Source organism: Schistosoma haematobium, chromosome 1 (assembly GCF_000699445.3).
Source record: "Schistosoma haematobium chromosome 1, whole genome shotgun sequence".
Taxonomy (NCBI): domain Eukaryota; kingdom Metazoa; phylum Platyhelminthes; class Trematoda; order Strigeidida; family Schistosomatidae; genus Schistosoma; species Schistosoma haematobium.
In genome coordinates, this window is record NC_067196.1 from 22,933,239 (window position 1) to 22,955,479 (window position 22,241).

General features: G+C 30.2%; 1 protein-coding gene across 1 annotated transcript; it reads right to left on the reverse strand.

Annotated features, from left to right (window-relative positions):
- Positions 1-1,021: 1,021 nt before the first annotated feature.
- NRXN3_4 (Neurexin-3-beta) lies at positions 1,022-20,830 on the reverse strand. Its single transcript, XM_051213315.1, has 10 exons — positions 19,332-20,830; positions 16,529-16,637; positions 13,902-14,505; positions 12,036-12,231; positions 10,667-10,979; positions 8,812-9,095; positions 7,778-7,946; positions 5,298-5,390; positions 3,556-3,697; positions 1,022-2,546 (listed from the first exon to the last, which is right to left on the reverse strand). Exons 1-10 carry the CDS (start codon positions 19,764-19,766, stop codon positions 1,640-1,642), a joined length of 3,252 nt encoding a protein of 1,083 aa, XP_051073444.1. The 5' UTR covers positions 19,767-20,830; the 3' UTR covers positions 1,022-1,639.
- Between the last annotated feature and the right edge of the window lie 1,411 nt (positions 20,831-22,241).

Here is a 22,241-nt window from a genome sequence, read left to right on the forward strand (position 1 = left end):
TAATGATTGGTTGTTTGCTTAATCAGACATGTAGATAGTCTGATAGGTGTTAGATGAGTTATATATTCCCTTATCCTTATTATTATTACTCACTTATTATTGATTGTTCATTGTCCTTGGATTGTGTCGGGTTTTTGGTGTGGAAATATATTTACGTTTTGGTCAGGCTAATCACATGTTCTTGATCTGAGTTGTGTTGAAGTCCCGTAGAATAGACACTGGGAGGCAATCTTGTGTAGATATTCGTCTAAGGTAAATTAACATCCCATATGTGTAAAATTGGAAGTCCGACCTTTATAACATTAGACGAAATAAAACCGAGTGTTATAACAAACAGTCAACTTTAAAGCAAGTGATTGAACCTAGTGAAATAATATGAATTCATATTCTAATAATCAAATAAATTATTTATGCTTTATTTCTTTCAAGATAATAAAGGGAAGAAACTATTGTTTTTTTATATATTTTGTTAAATGTTTACATTCACTATTATTCAAATACATTGCAACTAAGTATAATTCTATATCCATTACAATTATTACCTTTTTCCTGAATTTTTATTCGGATTAGTTATATTATAAACCGGATTATTATAGGCGGCCCGCTTGAGTATCTGGACTACCTGTTTCTGCCATCTAGATATTTCAACAAGTTATCTATTTTTGTTTGTTTTCATATATATCATTATGTCTATTAATCGCATAACCTATCCTGGTGCATTTCTGAAAAGTGTACAACTTTTCGTTGTCAAAGTTACAAAAAGCCCAATAAGAGATAATATGGTCGCTGGCAATATGCAGCAAAAAGAATATACATTATTCAGATGTTCATTTACTGGACTGCTAACATCTAACTGGCGATCACTCAATATTTATCGTCAGGATCGACCAACAAGTAAGAAACGGAAACTTGTTGAAATACTTTACGCTGAGAATTCTATATTGTACCAAAAATATAATATTGAATAAAGCTTATAATAATTATTATTATAATTTGTATTTAATAAAAATCAATAAAATAAATTATTTCATAGAAAATGTACTACAATTTCATTATATAAAACTGAGATGATGAATATTATTTAATTCATTGAATTGATAGAATCATAAGTGTTTTTTTACGTTAGAAACCAACATTGAATAATGAATGATCTGTTGAAAATAATTTGAATTTTCGTTGTCATAGCAACAGAATTGTGATTATTTTTTTTTTGTAGAGACTGTTTGTGTATAGAAAATTAGACTTTTACTTATATACAGAATAATAAAGGTTAACAACATGGAAGGAAATAATCCTCTTATATAATAGTAATATAATAATATAGAACAATTTACTTTAAAGCAAATTAATTATAAGAGGAAAATAAAAGAGATTTATAGTATTCAACTTGTCTAAATTATATTTTAATATATGTGCTGATCAAATGGAATATCAGCATACCCTGTTGAATTGCGTTATCTGTTTTTAGCTTTTGAATGATACCCACACACAAAAAAAGCATAAATACAAAGAGGTAACATAAATTATGTTTTATTACATCAATATGTAATAACCAAAACATAACATAATATAATTAACCTAACATGGAGACATGTAATCAAACAAACACACACACACATACACATACATAATACATATCTTACATTGCTTGTCTACTTTGTACAAATGTAAAATCATTTATACTAGATTTGTGTTGATGGGGATGATAAGTAAAGAAATTGGAATGTTTTAAGATATTACCATTAAGATTATTATTATTTCGTATTGTAGACCAAGTAGATAAATTTACATATCTATCTAATTTATAATCATCAATTTGTTGATTATTGAATTCATGTTGTAATTCATTCTGACTAGTATAAGTTTCATTTCGATTTGAAGGAGTTACATTGTCTATATATAAAGATGTTGATAAACTATCAATTTTATCATTTGCATATTGATCATTACGAATAGAAAATGAAGAAGGTATTATTGAATTCAATTCATTTCTATGATCATTTAAATACCCTGTATGATAGAATGAAATATTTTGTTGTGATTGATTTTGAGAATAATGATTATTTTGATAGTATTCTTGTTTATTTAATTCATTAATTTTAACATTCTCTATTGATTGTAATAAATGTGGTTCATTTGTTGAAGTAGATTGTTCATGATGTTCAATATGATTGTTATATTCTTCAATATATCTATGTTGTGTACAACGATAAATAAGGAAACCAAATGAACTGATTAAAATTAAACCTGTTAAAATTAAACAAATAAATAACCAAATATTTAATGATTTTGTAAATGTTATTATTGTTGGTTGAATTTCAGAATTAGGTAATAAATCATTTGAATATGATGATGATGATGATACAAGTGGTGATGGATTCCGTGAAAAATCGTCTTTGTTTGTACATGATGAACATTTATTTCCATTTGTATTAGGTATATTGAAATCTGTAATAAAATCATTTGAAATTGAAAGTGGACTGAAGATTGAAGATGTAGTTTTCGACAGTTGTAATGGTTTTTTTCTTTTTCGTAGATTGGATTTACTAAAAAAATATTAGAATAAAAAAAGTAAATTGAAGGTTCAGTGCTTGCTAAGAAAAATGAAGTTTCTAGGTTCGATTGCCAGTAAAGTCGTAAAGATGTAATGACTAGGAGTTTCACAGTAAGATCATAAAGCTTTCCACCACTTTCTGGTTTTAAATGGTTGTTTTACTAATATTACTTTTTGATACTAACTATGAAAATCCAAATGCTAAACAGTGGCAAGGTTAAGCTTCAAGTTTGACAGTGTGTTCTAGCCGCTTATTCAAATAACTACTCCAGAGGTTAGTTTGATGTGTTCTCAAATAATCATTTAATAGTTGTTTTACAGTAATACTAAGTATTAAACAATTCCCAGTAACAATATGATCGCTGTTCATCTTCTTTCACTCAATGGTACTTTTCTGGAACAATTTTTGCAAAAATGTGTAACTATGCGATTAAACGTTGAATCAAAGTAATTTGATTGAAAATTTGATTATATGAACTAATAAGCGTTTGTACTTATCAGTTTAGACGCATCGTACTTGTCGCATAAGTTGAAGGTTATAGGTTAGACTTCAATTTGTTTGGTTGTAAGTGCTAGCCAAACCAATGGACGTAACATAATATTATTTATTGTATGCTTTCCAATGATTTCTCAACTGAAACTAATCCGTATTTAGAAATGCCTTTAAAGATATATGGGTTATCTTATAATTCCATTTCTTAACACAGTAAATAAGATTGGTTTAAATTTAGATTTAAAGATGGAGAATCACTGTTTAGACTATCTTCAACAAAGTAGATTGCTTTTAAACTGCATTTTAAAGTGTTTTTTATTAGAAATAAAAGATCTATGTGTCGATTGTGAAAGCTCTGTGAGATGTTTTACTTCTAAAAAGTACCATACTCTTTCATACATTGAGTATTAGTAGTAAATATTTAGTACATAAAAAACTACTGATATAAAACTATAATATATAATATTGTATATTTTTGATAATTCTATACAGAGAAGAAAATACTTACGTGTAAAATGGACTATTTGGTCCTAATTTCAATTGAAATGTATTTGTATACTCTACTTCAGCGTATCGCGTAACTTTAACAAATGCCAGATGCTGTAAACCAGATGCAAGATCAGTTAACCGTAATCCATTATAGTAAACCCCTAAAATAAAAATGCAATCATAATGAGGAACAGAGAGGTCTTCTTCCATTCTCTAATGAAGTAAAAGGTACGTATTTCGAGTCCCATTATGAAAATTTATGCACTCATATCAGATTGAACTGATAGTCACTATTAAACTTTAAAAAACTTGACTAAACGACGATCTAGTCAGGATACACATATATCAAGAGACTCTGACCAACTTTTGTCATCAAACCCTTACAGATGACGGTATTATCCCTAAAAACGTTTTGTTCGATATCTTGCTCTATAAGTTGTAGATAGTTCAACTTATTCATAATTAAAACATAGATTAATAACGAGGTATACTAATATAGATGGTTAGTGGGAACTATATGATTCTCATAGTTTGAATCACGTGCTGACATTAGCTAGACCCTGAATCAAAACCAGGAAGTGTTGAACAGCTATTTTGTCAAATTATACGACTCTTCAGAGCCAGTGTGAAGTTTCAGGATCAATCTCAGGAGTGTTTATGGATCAGAACTTTTGAGGAGTTTCATACTAGGAAGAAAGGGCTGTCCACTCCTTCCTGGTTTTTAAAAGTGGTTTTGCTAAGATCATTTCGTCACTTACACTATGAAAATGAAGTACTTTACCAATAAATGATTCTCTGAGAAAATTAAATTAAATGGAATTTTCATTATTTTTAATAGCTTACCACGATAGTGATTAGTGCTAAGAATATAAATATAGATCTGAAGCAGTCGTTTGATTGCCACAACTTATCGAATTCCAAGTTCATTTCATTACCATGTATTGGTCACTTACACTAATTTTCAAATTATAATTGTTTCATGGATCGCAGAAAACAATCAGTTACAATCTTATAGTCAATTATTATAAAGTTATATATAACACAAAAGTTGACTTTCACATTCAAAGAATAATGATACTTTATCAAGTTATATTTGTTGTTTTTAAAAATTCGAATTCAGTAAAGACAGTTTTTTTCACAGATAGAATATCATAGAGAACTATAATAGCCTTTTCTTAATGCTATACACTACACAGCTACGCTCTAATAGACATTTTAAGAGATCATACGTGTTAAATGCCAAAATAATTTCAACTCTTATCTCTTAAAGAACTTTGAATGAATGGAATTGTTTTAGAAAAAGTGTTTTTTAAAGGAACATTACATTTCTATGGAATCTGAAATATAATAGGTGCAAAAAAGGTAGATGGATAAAGGTGTTGAAGTGTGTCTATGATAAAAGAAGTTTCTCAATATAAAACTAAGCAATATGAATTAGTATTGATATATATTACAAGATTTGTTAATAAGTATTACGTTCGAAACATTATACTGTTAATTCCTAGTTTCAATTATTAAATTGTCCTAGTCGTACTCTTGTATTATTGCTATTCATTGTTGATTGCCTTCCTTCATAAATATAATTTCATTCCATATACTGAGTCGTCAGCTCTCTCACATGTATTGCTTTTCACACTCTCCTCGGCACACAATATATATATTCAAGTCAGATACTGATCTACTAAATGCCGAACGTTCCAAATATATGCATAATAAAAACAATATGGATAATCACAGAATTAAACGAAATCAACTATATACCTGTTACATAACCTTGTATGAAATCCGAACAATTTGACAATGGTGAATGACCCAACCAAATAAAACGTGTTTTCAAAAGTGAAGTAAATTCATCTAAAGTATGTAATAAATAACTGGAAGATAAAAGTCTAAAAAAAATCGTTTTACTAATTAAAACCTCATTATCTAAAATGAACAAGAAACTGTTTTTTTAACTATTTATTTTCCTAAAATATTTTGAGGTTATGGACATTTCAGATTTCTAGTATATCTATGAAAATGAGTACACTTTCTGGTTATCGATTGGTATTCGATCTCATGTTTATTTAACCCTTGATAAGGATCTCAATCTAGATAACATATACAATATGATCACCTATTGAAATGACCAAACATTACTTGTACTGTATTTTGATGTTAAATGGATGAAAGTAGATGGCAAGAAATATTTGACCAAGGTTTCGTGTTGGTTCGCACTTATAATTAAGGAGCATATGCAATATTAAGTAATGTCCTCTGTGAAATTCTGATCCCTACCAAGATGGTGAAAATACCTTGCTAGCAAGAACCAACTATCAAAAAACATAGGTTCAGGATTTTCTGACTACTGCCCCTAATCGTCTAATGTGTAAACAAGTTTCTTTGATTAGAAGTGATTTAAATATTTTTTCTTTCTTGTACTGTTAATTTATTTACCAATATCTCAACATGAAATGAATTAGTTATTTTAGGAGTATTTCTATTTTTTGAACGTTATCAAATTTACTATACAATTTACAAGTACTTGATTCATTTTTTTGTATATCTTGAACAAAGGGAAAACCCCTTTTTATACTTTGTAATAGCTACATAAAATGTAATTATGCATAACTCAACGTGATGAAGTATTTTCATAGAACTATTTTTTTAATGTACAACTTCTTACACTTCATACTCGTAGTCCGCTTTGTTCACTTGAAAAGGAGTAAGAAGAAATAGTTAACTAATTAAGTGGTTTAATATCTGACTCCAATTTGATCGTGTAATTAACGTTGTCGACTTATACATGTTGGCAATTCTCGCATATAATTAAATTGCGTTAGTGAATAACAGAAGTTTGAAACTAGGGGACACCAGAAAGTGATGTTTCCGCAAATCCAAAAGTAACTCGATCTATAATTGCTAGGTAAGTAAACGCTAACTGGTCAGAATTCACACGAAAATTGAAACCAATGGTCGAAGACGTTATTTGAAATGGTTTAGAACCGATCACAATGGCTCACATGCATTCACTTTTTGCTTCTCTTTAAATTTTGAGTTTTAAGACTATCTAATAATTTCTGTTATGTTAATTCATTTTTTCTTTTCAAATCAAATTGTCTATGACTAATCTTTGCTACTATCATCGGTATTATTGTGGTGTGTGCTACTGATGATGATAGATATAAATGGTATGTATCATCAATTGAAATTGAAATACCTGGAAGCAGAAGGTCACGAAGGTAGAAGAAAGAAGAACAATAACAGAGACTGATTGGTGTAGAAACTAAGGAACAATGAAGTCTGAGACGATTGACTGATATTTTGTAAATGATCTATTTTCTGAATGGTTCTCAGATTTTACTAAGAGATTCTGTAATTTTGTGCCCAAATACTTTCGATTGTCCCCACTTGTGTTCTCGTTCACTACACTATTACTATTTTTGCTACTCTCGTATTTGTGTTGGTAGCTTCATTTCACTGTACTAATGTGACATAGCAACTTGAACCGGTGCAATTTCTTTGCAGGTACTTCTAATATGACTGAATAGCTGTCATTTTAGCATATTCCAACTTTCCTCTAATTGATATCAGTTTGCAAATAAATGATATTATAAAAAAGTAGATTCTTGTTATTTGGTTTATTATAATACTTTGAGGAACAACGGTAGTGCATATAATCCTGTCAGTTCAAACTTTACTATTTAATAAGTTATGTTATCTTCATTAACTTTTGTCTCACTGTTACAAGACATGATACTTCATACTAATATTATACGGTGTACAACTTTAGTTTGATTAAAACTATAAACGTTAAAAAATTTTTACTTCAATAATCTTTCACTGAAATAGATTTATCTGTTTCATAGTTTGCTACACTCATCTTAGTAGAACAACTACCAGAAACACACTGGACAGTTGTGTTGCCCTATTAGAATCCTCAGCAGTGTGGACCCAGAACCGTGATGGGGACCAAACCCAAGGCACTCATCTCTTCTGAAGAACACTCAAACTTTCAATCACTGAGCTGGTATCCATTGATTTAAATCTCTAACTTCAAGCAATCTTCAATACTACTCAATGACAATGCAAATTATCCATCTATATTTCGTATGAAAATATATTTCTGTCGAAAATTCATTTATTACAAATGAAAGAGTGCTGTAAAATAAAGTAATCCACTTCTCTTTTAATAACCTGATTGAACTGTAGACAATAGAATATTTTAAGAAAAATCAGTGATAGATAAATATTTAACCTACTGTACAAACGATAAACAGTTTGATATTGATCTACTTCAAGGAGAATCTGATTTCTGGATCTAATTCCCCGAATCCTATGATAATATCCATCTTGTACATTGATCTTTGGACCATCAATAACAATCATTGAACCATCCAATAAAAATTTCATTTTTAAATATCCTTGTTCCTGTAAGCATTAAATTATTTATTTTTTTTAATAAATATGGACTAATAATGATCTTATACTACAAAATGGGATCGGAATAGATAAATACTGGAAAAATTAATACCTTAGTGTTAGGTACATATTTTCTGGTGTTTAAATCATTCAACACTAAGTAAATGTAAATAGTCATGATAACGTATTGAAATCTGTTGTAGAATTATTGAGAGTTAGATTTCCTTAAAAATTTTGGATTTCTTCCAATAAGCACAATACCTTAAATCACTGAGTAATGACCAATATCATGTTTGTCCAATCCCTAATGCAAGTTTGCCTTGATAAGTACCAAACAGCATGAAATCTAAAACTTCGATTTTTCCGACAACTATCTCCAGTCATCCAAAATCAAATCGATGTGTCTAAGCCCTTATGTTATCTCTAAAACACCTATGAGTGAAATAAATTATGCTCAAAAGAAGTAAAACCATCGTGTTACGATGTCTAGAAGGACATAATAGATACCTAAGTGTATCTCCGGAACATAAGATCCCACCGTCTAAACTATTCACAAACAGCCTAGTCCATATCCTGACTGACATCGGTAGATCCTGTGTCACCATTTGTAGGTCATTGTAAATCACTGATAAGAAGCGAAAGTTTCTAGTATTTCTTTCTGGATGAAAATAACAATACACTTGAAAAATCAACTTTGTATCTTACTGGAAGCGTCATGGATTACATACTGTTAGTGTTTTATCAATACGTTAAAACATATTTTGTAAATAGGCACATTAAAAATACGTTTTTATCACACATAATACCTTGAGAGTTCTTAATAATTCAGTCTATCAAATGTAATCTAGCTATACAAAGATAATCATTCACTTACCAAATAGATATGAAGATAAGTCAAGTTATTTTGAAATTGATTTCCAGCAAATAACAAAGTGATAAAATCATTATCAGTTGATTTCAACTTGTCAGTATGATGCAACCTTTTTATATCTAATTGTAGTCCGAAAGTGAATATATCATTTACGGTATATAAATCATTGTACTCAATTTCAAATTGTACAAATCCAGTATACTGTTTTGCATTAGTTAAAGTTTCATTAGAATTGAACAAATAGGCATTGATTGAACCGATTTTACCAAAATGCAAAGTCGTACCAACTAGTTAAATATAATATTTTATTAAAAAAGCCAGAAGAGTTAATTATTTGAATAAATGTACATAATTCAAGTTTACTTCTTAGTTTTACAAGTATATTTGACATCCCAGATTGATCTTAGACAACTGTTGAAGATGAGAAGGTACTGGATAGTTGTTTCGTCCACTCCAAATTATGATAAGTATTAAAATTAGACATGTAAACGATCGGAAGCCATCTCAGTGATATTAGGCTTAAGCGCTTGCCAGATAGTCTGAACCAACCAACACGACCCAGCCCAGCAAAGAATGACATCATAGACTGATGCCATAACTTGGTTCGGTCAGCTTCCCAGCTGTCATCTAACTTCTCCTACATCAAAAACAGAGCTTCGAGGTAGGCAATAGTTAGAGATATGTTAATCATGTCCCAATCACGTCAATCAGTGAAATGTGCCTTAAACGTTAACAACGCTTCAATATAAGAACCTTCTTTGTTTTTTTTTTTTGAAAGTTCAAGTATTCAACTTAATACCGCATGATCAGTTAAGCTAAATAAAACCACCTTTGTTGAAGAATTTCGGCTTAAACAAAAGACATCCTGGTATATGTCAATTACATTTATTGTAACTTATATAGGTATAACTAAATGAATAGAATTAGGTAGATCAGATAGATAAAAAAATATAAAACTTGAGTTAACTATAAAGACCGTCGATGAATTTAATTGTAAATAAAACATATTAGTCTATCGATTTTTATACGACGATACTTTGATCTCATCAATTCATCCTTCAATTTAAATGACTTCAGTTTATTTGACATAATTTCTAGCATTAGTTTTGTATTGTAGGAATTCAGTATAAGAGGGATTTATCTTAACATTTTAAACAACATATTTGTGAAAAGATTACTCTACATACATTCATTCTTCATCTTCCTTTACAACTTGAGTTTCAATAGTGTTCTAAAAAGTTGATTACTCTTTGAGACATATTCTTCATACTGAATAGTTTACCCAACTACAGACACTACTATTATATTCATAATATATTTCCGTTGATAATGTTTTGCCAGTTTTAACTGATCAGTGTTTATGCCATGTCTTACACTGTTTTAGACTGACAGATCGCCTTCTAAAGCTTGTACTTGACTACCAACAGGTTTAGTTCACTTGCTAAACGAATTCACTAAATTTTCAGTTTATTTTATTAAATTATGTTTATTTAATTCTATTGATAATGAAATGATTCAGATTATTCACAAGGTTATCAATATTCAATTAGTGAGTTGTATCTTGCACTTTCGAAGTCTTGGAGTAAAATTTTTTTATACTAAAATCTTCATTTAAAGTATCTAGATTTATCCTCTACTGCCTGTAATTCACATATCGGTGTAGAGCAATCCAACAATTTGGATGAAGAACATTCATAAAAATTAGGGCTAGAAATGAAAATTCTAATAAAAATTACACTTTAATATCTGACACTCATTAACTGTCAAAATTACTGGGTGCAACACACTTATTGAATATTGAAAGTGTTAAAACTAATCTCAATCCATAAAATTCTTTACTGAAGTAAAATAGCTTTACCTTCGTTACACTGATGACCTTGAAACGTAGTCAAATCACATGCACAATAAAATGTATTTAATTTGTCCAAACATTCTCCATCATTATAACACATATATACATTTCTCGAATCATCGCTAGATTCAAAATCATGAAGACTTGACTGAAATGGATAGATATTATTATTTCTATTTTGTGATGATGCACAACCAGAAGTCATTGATTCACATCCATATACTATATGATCATTACAATCAAGACTCGGATAAATTTTAGCCATTTGTAGAAGATTGATTGTTGGATGGTGATTCAATTGGAAATTGGCAATACAACCCTATGGCATTATTTTTTTATTGAACAAAAGTAAGATAACAATTAGCAAATATTAAAATTTGTAAATACTTATTACGTAGTCGTAAACTTTATCTTCGTCAATAATTTCCATCAATAATACATTGTTGAATTTTAGACATTATCAAAAAGCATGACTACGGGGAGTTACGCAATCGTACGAATCAGAAATGTAAACCTCAGCTAAGCTGTCTGATGGTTAAGTGCTTAATGCGAGATCTGATTACCCTGGGTTCGACCCCTGCTGAGGAGTCCCACAACAGGACGAAACGGCCGTCCAGTGCTTCCAGGTTTTTCATAGTGGTCTAGCTATAATTGACTCATGACTTCAACTAGTAAAATTACTAAAATCTCCATGAATCTCCTTCTAGTAATTTCATATTTACCAAGTTCTGTGATATTGCATAAAATCATAAAAGTCCTGAATTAACTTTAAATAGTTTAATTATATCAGCTACATATTTTTCAGATATTGACTAGTAATAAAGTTCAATGTCTGTTTGATTTTATCTAGAAATCGACAGTCGATATTTATTCTATGATTTATACTTAACGCTTTCAACTTCAGTACACTATTTAGTAGGCTGATTAGCCATGATAGCTACCAATTTATTCAACATAAATGATATTATTCAGCAGAATTAGATGGTGGCTGACAATGAAATCCAAGATAAGCTCTTCATCTTATTTAAGGCTCCTTAATTTGATGTATCTGATATCAAATTTATTATTGTTTATAAGAGTTCATACCTATATTCGAATAGTGATTAATATAACCCCGTTTTAAATATATAAAACAATAAAACACCAACTTCAGGTAGAAGTCTACCTGAAGTGTATGCTGATGAAATCGTTCAGAAGAACATTGGAAGCTCCACGATCAAACCATTCAGTTTAAAGTACAAAACTTCATCAAAATCATCCACCTGAGCTACAAATCTTTTTCACCATCCCACAATAAAACACCAAACTATTACATAAGATTTATTATTTCAATTATATTTTTAATTCTATTACATGCATATTTAAATAAACTTACTTGAAAGCCAAATCTAGATTTGATTTTACCTTGAAATTTCATAAAATCTGACATAGGACAACCACCAATATGGATTACATAATTTGAAAATGATTGTTTATAATTAAGCAATTCATTTAAATCTATATTAGTGAATGTTTCAATTGATGTTTGTGTATTTATTCGAATTGTCAATATATCACTTACTTTATTCTCTCTGAAATTAATAAACAGAATTCAAAAAACTGTTGTAATTTTTACATATAGAATTTTAGTGTAAAATTAATCTAATGCGGACCCCAAGCTCGGATAAAGGAGGAGGGTTGGACATGGGGTTAACTACCACATCCCGTAAGAAACTAACTCTCTAAAAAAACGCTAACCAGAAAAAAAGTAATTGTTATTTGACATACGTACTTGACCTTAATATTATGGTTAAGTGAAACCATACAGTTTAATAATTAAAGTTAACATTTTGATGAGAAGAATTATTCTCTTTTCTGCAGATACACATTATACATATATGCAACAAATTACTTGCAAATTATTATTAATCTCCTTAGTTAAACATTTTATCATGAGACTATAATTTATGAATGACCTTTAAGTGACGCCTTGGTGAACTTTAGAATGTCCACCTACTTACTAGGGCTAAATGAGGGTTATAAAGCAGTGTGAAGATTTACAGCAGATGGTTAGGATTGGTCATCAGATTTATAGTTGTCATCACGAACTGATATCGGCTAAAATACCAAAACGTTAGTTAGACAAATGGGTGAATGTATTCCGTGCCAAAATCCAAGACCTATTATTTCTAAATCTGATTGGTTCGTCTATAAATTGTAGTCTTGCCATTTAATCTGAGTTTTCAATAGAATATTGTGGAAAAAATATCTATTATTTTAGTTATTCGTTTATTATTTGTGTTATAGCTTGATAAATGAACACTTGATTCAATGGATTGATTGATAATATTATCAGTACTATTATTACTATCTCTATTATCATTATTATTATTATTATTATTATTATTATTATTATTATTATAGTTAACAAATGAACATAACCGACCAAATATCATGAAATAAACAATATATTGAACTAGATGAAAAACACTCAAAATTCACCTGAAATTTATTACATTACACATTTAAATAGAGCAGTAAGACAATATTAATTGCAAAATATATAATTAATTCATTGTGTAGTTACATTCTATTCAACTACACACAACCTACTAAGTTTGATCAGTTTGAATTATTGACAAAATTTGAAAGTCGAATGAGAAAGATCTACTTATCTAACAATAGAGAGTTAGATGTATAGAATGTTCGACAACAGAACATATGGTAAATGTAACAAATACATCCAAATAATCAATAAACAATCTAAGTGTACAGCAGTAGAACCCAGGACGCACACTTCGTCTTATTAGAGATTCGTCAGCTGAATGTACTTGAATCTCGGATTTGATGTTCATTCTGGCACTTGAACACAGTACCATTCGCTTCAAACGGTACTGCGTTATCTGCTCAGCTACTGACTCCTGATAGCCACTTGCTTGTGTAATGGGGTGAAGTTTAAATTCACTTGGTGTTGTTTTACTTACATGTTCCTATTGTTATTTAGGACTGCAATTGATCAGTCTCATATTGGCATATGTGCATCATGTGCGGATTGCCTTGATATAGTCTTCAGTCACAAGCTTTTTAAGCAAAGGTGGTTAGTGTCTAGCAGTGTAATTCAGGACGCGTGTTTTGTCCTATTTTGGACTCGTTAGCTGGATGTACCTGCATCCTAGAGTTGGTGGGAAGATACTAATTAAACAACACCAAGTGAATTTAATATGTTATTATTTAATAAAATATCAAACAAAATCTTTCTTACTGTAATAATTCAACCGTATACCATTGTGAATCATTAAACAATACTCCTTTATTTATTGACAATGTTGTTATCTTCTTTGTTATTAGTTCATTATTAAAATGTATTGAGAATAATAAATGACCACTGAATAATTCAATAAGTAGAAAATTGTCATTTAATTTGTTTAAAATAAATAATAATATACCTTGATCAATTGATGTTTTAAAAGAAAACTTAATAAGTAATGGCAAATTTTCGAAATGTTTATTGATGATTGAAAGATAACATTTGGATTGTTTAAATTGTACAGGGAAGTCATAACTGGTTGGCTTATATCCTACGTTATATTCAAATAATTGGGCAGTAAATTCAATCACCCACTGATGAAGTGTAAATTCAAAGTTATTTTCTAAATTACTTTCATTTAATGGATATTGAATGTGTACATATTTTTTCTTGTATGACATTAGTTCGATACCATTGTATAAAAAATGCGCAATATCACCATTATAACCAGTAATTTGGTTAACCCTAGAATTTATTGGTAATAATGACGATTCATATAAATTGGATGATCCGATAATTATTTGTTGAACAGGTAATTCTGTAATGGTTAAATTTGTCCCTATAAAAATAAAGAATAGAAAAAAAGAACAGTTATTATTTTTCTGAAAGCAAATTTTTATTTTTGAAAAAACTGAATTAAAAGAATAAAATATGTTTGCGAAGATAATTTAGTTTGAAAAGTAATCGTTCATCGAGATACTCGAAAGTTCATGATTTGATCTCCGGTTGAGTTGTGGTCATGCATTACTGAAAAGTCTTATGCTAGGATAGGACATTTATCTAGAACTCCTTGATATTCATTAGTCGTGGTTTAATCAAGATCTAGTGCATTTCATATTAAACGTTCCACTCATTTTACACTTACCTACTAAGCTTAGATAGCCACTGATTGATAATTTGTTGACTTTAACTATGAGAAAATATCTATTGTTCATTAATTTTAATAAACAAACTTCAGACAACTAAACAGATAGATTATTAATAAACATGTCTCTTGATTATTATATAGTTTTTAGTTTACCTATACATAACGTTTATACCATTTAGACTAAGCGATCAGAAATACTGCTTACATCACAAACGTTTGATAAGCTTTACTATTCTTAAATATTATTTTATATGCATATGGTATCAAAATATATTGCGATCACCAATGTAAATCATAGTGTTGATTATTGTTGAAGAAGATATGCAGCTCAGATAGATACTTTTGTTATTGTTGAATCCCCCAAGTTAAACAGTTCAATTGCAGAACATTTCATATTGTTCAATGATAACATCATCAGAGCTTACTTCACATAGAAGTGAGCTTCTTAATTATTTCATAAGTCTTAAATTAGTTTATCATAATGATTAACATTATAATTAATAATTGTTTCATCTAAGGAAATATTTTAGCAAGCGTAGATAATTACATTTATTTGATTTCAATCACAATGTAACAAAAGAAGAATTTAATTTTCTAGTTTATATACTACTAACTTAAATCTAAATACTATATTAACTTTTTACAAAATGATTTAATTTCACCCTATGTAAAGTGTAACAATTTTATTCTCTGTCAAAATACAATTGTTTAAGTGTAAACTAGTATCAAATGAATTAACATAAACATTGATTGATAAGTGCAAATGTAGAACAACATATATAAGCGAACGATATTGTTTTCGATTAGATCCTCATCAGGTTTTACTCTAATATACAGTAATGGTTATATGCATATATGAAATCAAAGATACGTTTCACGGTTAAATTATCTGTACATTTCTTATTACTTCTTATTACGTCATCTTGTAATTTTATAAATGTTATCTCACTGTCTATATGTTTCTAATCATTGACCTATTTCTGATTATGTAACATTGATTTGAGCCTTTATTTTTCTTATCAAAACTAATGCACCTGTTATCACACTACCAATTTGTACTTTTCACTTATTATGTATTGTCAGAAGGGGTTTGTGGAAATTTTAGAAATTTCACAGATTGAAATCATGAGTCAATTGAAGCTAGACCACCATGGAAAACCTGGAAGCACTGGACGGCCGTTTCGTTCTAGTATGGGACTCTTCAGCAGCGCGCATCCACGATCCCGCAATGGTGTACGGTGGCGCAACTTCGTGGATTGGTTGAAGTTAGATATTATCACCATTGGATGCCGGCTCGCTGGTCTAGTATGTTAAGCGCTTGGTGCAAGAGTGACAGGTCTTGGGTTCGAATCTCGCACGGGGGATCGTGGATGCGCACTGCTGAGGAGTCCCATAATAGGACAAAACGGCCGTTCAGTGCTTCCAGGTTTTCCATGGTGATCTAGCTTCAACTGACTCATGATTTCAACCTGCGAAACTTATTATGTAATCGTCTTCATTGTTATCATTGACTCATAGACCACCTTGATTGGTTTAATAATTTCATATATGTATATAAATATTACTGTATATTAGAGTAAAGCCTAATGAAGATCTAATCGAAAACAATATTGTTCGCTTATACATTTTGTTTTAAATTTACAATATGGGAATATTTCAAATGCAAATATAATTTTCTCTATTAAAAAAATATTCCTATAAAATGTATACCTACTTTGACTAAATACATTTTTATCCAAATAAACAGTTATATATGAATTGTTATGAATCAATTCAAAATAATGCCATTTTCCATCGGATAAAAAGACAGGCAATTCATATACCTTATTGAAAAGAAAAATAAAGAAATATTAATCATATTCACATAAAGCTCAGTGATTATGTAAAATAGAAACAGACGTAATTAGTTGTTTTCACAGGTAGTTGATCAATAAAGTAATTAACTGGAACTTAAAGTAGGTTTGTTGTTTACAATTAATTATACTTATTGTAAAGAGTATCATTAATGCAATAAAAGTAGTACATTTATACGAGGAATCATATGACTGAATTAGATATCTGTTGGTTGATACAATAAGATTGTGGATTTATACCGTTACGTAGTTTGAATTATGCTATTGGATAGTTTTTCCGTTATTGATTGACCAATCAGTATAACATTTAATCATTTTTCATTTTTGTGCTTCATTAAGACAAAAGTTATTGCTAGGATCAGTCTAAGTCGATTTTCATTATTATTTAGGATAGATCGTTCTTTAGTTCATTAAAATCAGATCACAACGTAGGGAATGCCCAACGGTAAATAAAAAGCCTCTATATATACGCTTACAATTCAGAGGCGACGCGCCGAGTGAAATGTTAAGACTCAAGTTAAGTAGATCAATTCAAAGGACTTTGTAGTAAAGTATTCCTCTCATACTTTGCGTCTTCTTTCTGATGTTCAGGCCGGTGTATAGTTCTGGCGTGCGGGTTATCAGAATAGTTTAGGAACGAATATAGCGTCCAATCAGCAAGACTTAACAAAAAGAAACCACAGAACTAGAGAAAATAAATAAGAACCTTCGTCTAAATTTGAACGAATAATTTCACAATATATAATGAATGAAATTTCTTTTCACATCACTTACGTTTACAAACAATCTGTTATCTTAACACTTTTCGTTTCACACCACATGTCTCTTATACACACTAATGTAAATACATACTTTAAACATTGTTCACATTGATTGGATGACATATTCAGCATACAGTAATGTTTACTAATAGGGGTTTTCTCATATAATTGACTCATTGACATATATTCTATGTCTTGGTGAAAACATTTCATTGTTATATTTAGCATTTATATTGAACTTACAGGTATGATTCTAGAAATTTACATTATTTCATGTATGGTGCTCCTACATTAGATGGATTCTCTCATGCATCATGAAAGTAAACAATAATTACCAAGTTATACAAAGAGATAATGATATTTAACTTAAAATGATAATGTTGAAAATAAAGTCAATACAAAATGTCTAAAACAACTTCCTCTGAAAATCTACATAAATAGTTAAGTGTCCTGCTATCTTAGCGACAAAACGTGATTCCTACTTATAGAAGGGAAGTATTTTTTGTGATAGACTTCTTTTAGTGAGAACTAATTTAATTTATGGTTAGCTTTCGTTATAAGTTTATGACACTATGAAATACTAGACGATTATTTCGTTCTAGTTGTGACTTCATCAGTGAGCACTCAAAACATCCATACACTAGAAAAATTTTAAACGTTTCGAGCCTTGACATAAACAGAATGTTTTTTAGACCACTGAGTTTGAATCGAGCAGATCATTTTATCAATATCCATCGACTCACAACTCTACTTATTTGCTAAAAGACCCTTAAGTTACTAGTTTTCAATGATCTTACAGCTGAAATCAGTCATTGGTTGAAATTATCTTCAAATCGAAGTATTTTGTTTAGGAGCTACTGAATAAATTAACACGGGAATGAGTGTATATTTAGCTGCTGAATCCTACATAGGATGAAACACTCTTGCTTAATTCCAATTCCAGCCACAATCCATCTATTCTAACAAGCTTCCAATTCAATAACTTATTCTAGAAAAAGTTCATAGGATACACATGTGTCAATAGAAAATTCTCTCCTGAATGTCAATAACGAGATGATTCGATTCTCTATTAATAATATATCTTTAAAAAAAATTATAAATCTTTAGAATAAAAAACACATCTAATTATTTCATTTTCTAATCTATTACTAATCTTTATAGTCGAGTTCATGTAGTTTAACAAATTTTATAATAATTTTCACAGCCTACAATTAGTAAACAAGTTTGTAGTGACTGTGCTTCGTTAACCAATCACCCTCGTAACCGCTATCATATAATCCTCAAGGGTGTTTGAAATCAGAAGGTAAAGAGAAGCAGCGACTACAGTTTTATTAGCAAACAACTCAGACCACAAAGGAGTGAGGCAGTTGAATGAGTCAGCGAACCGAGAGTGTAGAGTGTAAATGTACATGTATTTATATAGGGAAATGAATTGATCATCAAATCAATCAAACAGCTAATAATAAAGCTAGTAGAATGAATATGTGCGTAGGCGGTAAGTAATGTTTAAGCATACATATTTCATGCAAGCACAACAATAATAAAGGTACAATAAGTTGTTATAGTACGGATGACTTTGTCCGCTAAATTAGTTAACAAAAGGGCTTAACCGAGTTAAATGAGAACAAACTCAATTGCATGTGAGTTGCTATAAGTTAAAAATATGAAATTGAAATAATTTATAAACGGCACAAGGTTCGAGTCCTGGGGTGAGCATCAACTTTAGAATATAAGTACATCCAACTAACAAATCCCAAATAGGACAAAACACTCATCCTAGATTACACGACTAGTCACTATCCATCTTTACTTATAACTTAACAACCTGTTCTGTATTAGAAAACGTTACCTTACAAAATAATATGACTGTTTTACATATCACATCCATTATGATTAGACTTACTTCATGTTTATTACTGATAATATATTTCACATGAATATAACCATTTACAAGTGATATTTGAAAGTTGTCAACCGTCTCATTGTAAATGAATTGTTGATCCATTTTTTGTTGTTGTTTTAATTGTTGTACAGGTAAAATAAATTGATTTATTTCTTCATATGTGAACATCTTCTTATCTATTTTCTTTGATATAAACTTATCTATCATATTTAATTCATATTGTAAATTAGGTATTGTATATAAAATAGTTTCATTTAAATAATTCGTTTGAAACATAAATACAATCCATAATAATGATGAATATTGTTGAACAGGCAATTGTATACGTATTAATTGTAATCCATTAAAATGTATAATTGGTGTAGCTTTATAAATAAAATACACAAAATAAATAGAATTATTTATCATAGTAATATTTAAATGAATAAGAATCATGAGTTTAAAAAGTGTTGAGTCGGCTTTCGGGGAACTTCAACGGAGCCTCCAGAGGCCCAAAAGAAGCCGAAGAGTCCCAGTCAATCAGAGCATGATGGAGCATTCTAGAATTCCAACGTGGCGTGCTACTATTGGTCAGTAGCATAATATGTCGTTAACGCATTGGCCGAACCATGATGTTGATTTAACAAACGCTAACATCTATCAATACCCATGTTTTATGTACAAAAGCGAACCTTGTAGTAAAGTATTCCTCTCATACTTTGCGTCTTCTTTCTGATGTTCAGGCCGGTGTATAGTTCTGGCGTGCGGGTTATCAGAATAGTTTAGGAACGAATATAGCGTCCAATCAGCAAGACTTAACAAAAAGAAACCACAGAACTAGAGAAAATAAATAAGAACCTTCGTCTAAATTTGAACGAATAATTTCACAATATATAATGAATGAAATTTCTTTTCACATCACTTACGTTTACAAACAATCTGTTATCTTAACACTTTTCGTTTCACACCACATGTCTCTTATACACACTAATGTAAATACATACTTTAAACATTGTTCACATTGATTGGATGACATATTCAGTATACAGTAAACCAAAGAACCGTGTACCTAATTATATTCGATAATTTTGATGTTTGATTATATTTCCTTGAAATAGCTTGAACCAGATTGCTAGGCGAAAAGTTGTATTTTCTTCAAATTCTTTTGCTGATATTTTACAAATACATCCTTCTTCTTTAAAGATAAAATAGTTCGTTTTTATTAGCTTGTTATCATATTTTCACATTAATATATAGGTGAGTGAATTCTATAACAAATTCTGACAAGTGGTGACGAGTTTATGTAAAAAGGTAGGTTATCTATCACACCTATATTTATCTTCCAGATTAACTAGATTTATAGACTCACTTTAAATGAGATCGCACTAAACTTCATAAATTAAAAAAAGTGTGATAAAAATATACAACTTTATCCTCGTTCATACATTTGATACTAAAAATACAATAGTTAGTGTAAAGGATACCATTAAAATTATCTAATAGAACACATTCAATTTAACTTATGTTTCAATGGTTCAGTTTTAATACTGAAAAAAACAAAGGGATTTATATGATCAAACTTAACCTGTGAGTACAGGAGAACACCATATGGCAATTTTCATTTCCTTTATGAATTGTTTAGTCAATTTATTTGCATGTAGTCGCAATAAACACGAAAGGATAGACCTTTTTGTTCAGATTATCATTGTTATCTAGCATTTTTATACGTTTATAGGTACTGATGCCAAGGTTAGACTTGATAGTTTCAAATAAATTGAGCGTTGGATAGAAATTTTATGATAAATATATTTTTGTTATATTCCATTGAGTAGAAACATCAGAAATACAGTTTTTCTACTCATTGGAACATAATAAAAACATATTTATTATTTTATACGTTTGTATTCAGTGTAAAAACTGATTAATTGACCTTTTTTTCATTTCTCTCGTTATTGATTATAAGATAAACGAATCATATTTCAACATTCTCAATTTTAATCCATTTAAATGGTGTTTGAGTTCCTGAGAAGATTGCCAACATTATCCGGAACTCATACGACGGACTACAGTGCAAGGTCGTGTATGGAGGACAGCTGACAGACGCATTCCATGTAAGGACCGGAGTCAGACAAGGCTGTCTACTCTCTCCCTCCCTCTTTATTCTGGTGGTCGACTGGATTATGAAGACATCGACATCTGAGGGAAAACACGGCAAACAATGGACAGTTCAGAACCAGTTAGACGATTTGGACTTCGCAGATGACCTAGCCCTCCTATCGCATACACACGGACAAATGCAGATAAAGACAGCCAGTGTAGCATCAGTAGGCCTCAACATACATAAAGGAGAAAACAAGATCCTCAAATACAATACGGAAGACATCAACCAAATCACACTTGGTGGCAGAACTCTGGAAGATGTAGATTTCTTCACATACATGAGAAGCATCATCGATGAACAAGGAGGTTCAGATGTAGTCATAAAGGCGAGGATTGGCAAAGCAAGGGTCGCATTCCCACAATTGAAGAACATATGGAACTCAAAACAACTTTCAACAAATATCAAAGTGAGAATCTTCAATACGAACGTCAAGACAGTCAGTTTACCGTACGGAGCTGAAACTCGGAGAATTACAACAACCACCATCAAGGAGGTACAAGTATTTATAAACAGTTGTCTATGCAAGATACTCAACATCCATCGACCGGATACCATCAGCAACAGCCTTCTGTGGGAGAGAACAAACTGGCTTCCGGATGAAGAAGAAATTAGGAAAAGATGATGGAAATGGATAGGACATACACTACGCAAATCGTCAAACTGCATCGCGAGGCAAGCCCTAACTTGGAATGCTGAAGGGAAGCGGAAAAGAGGAAGATCAAAGAACACCTTACGTCGGGAAATAGAAGCAGATACGAAAAGGATGAATA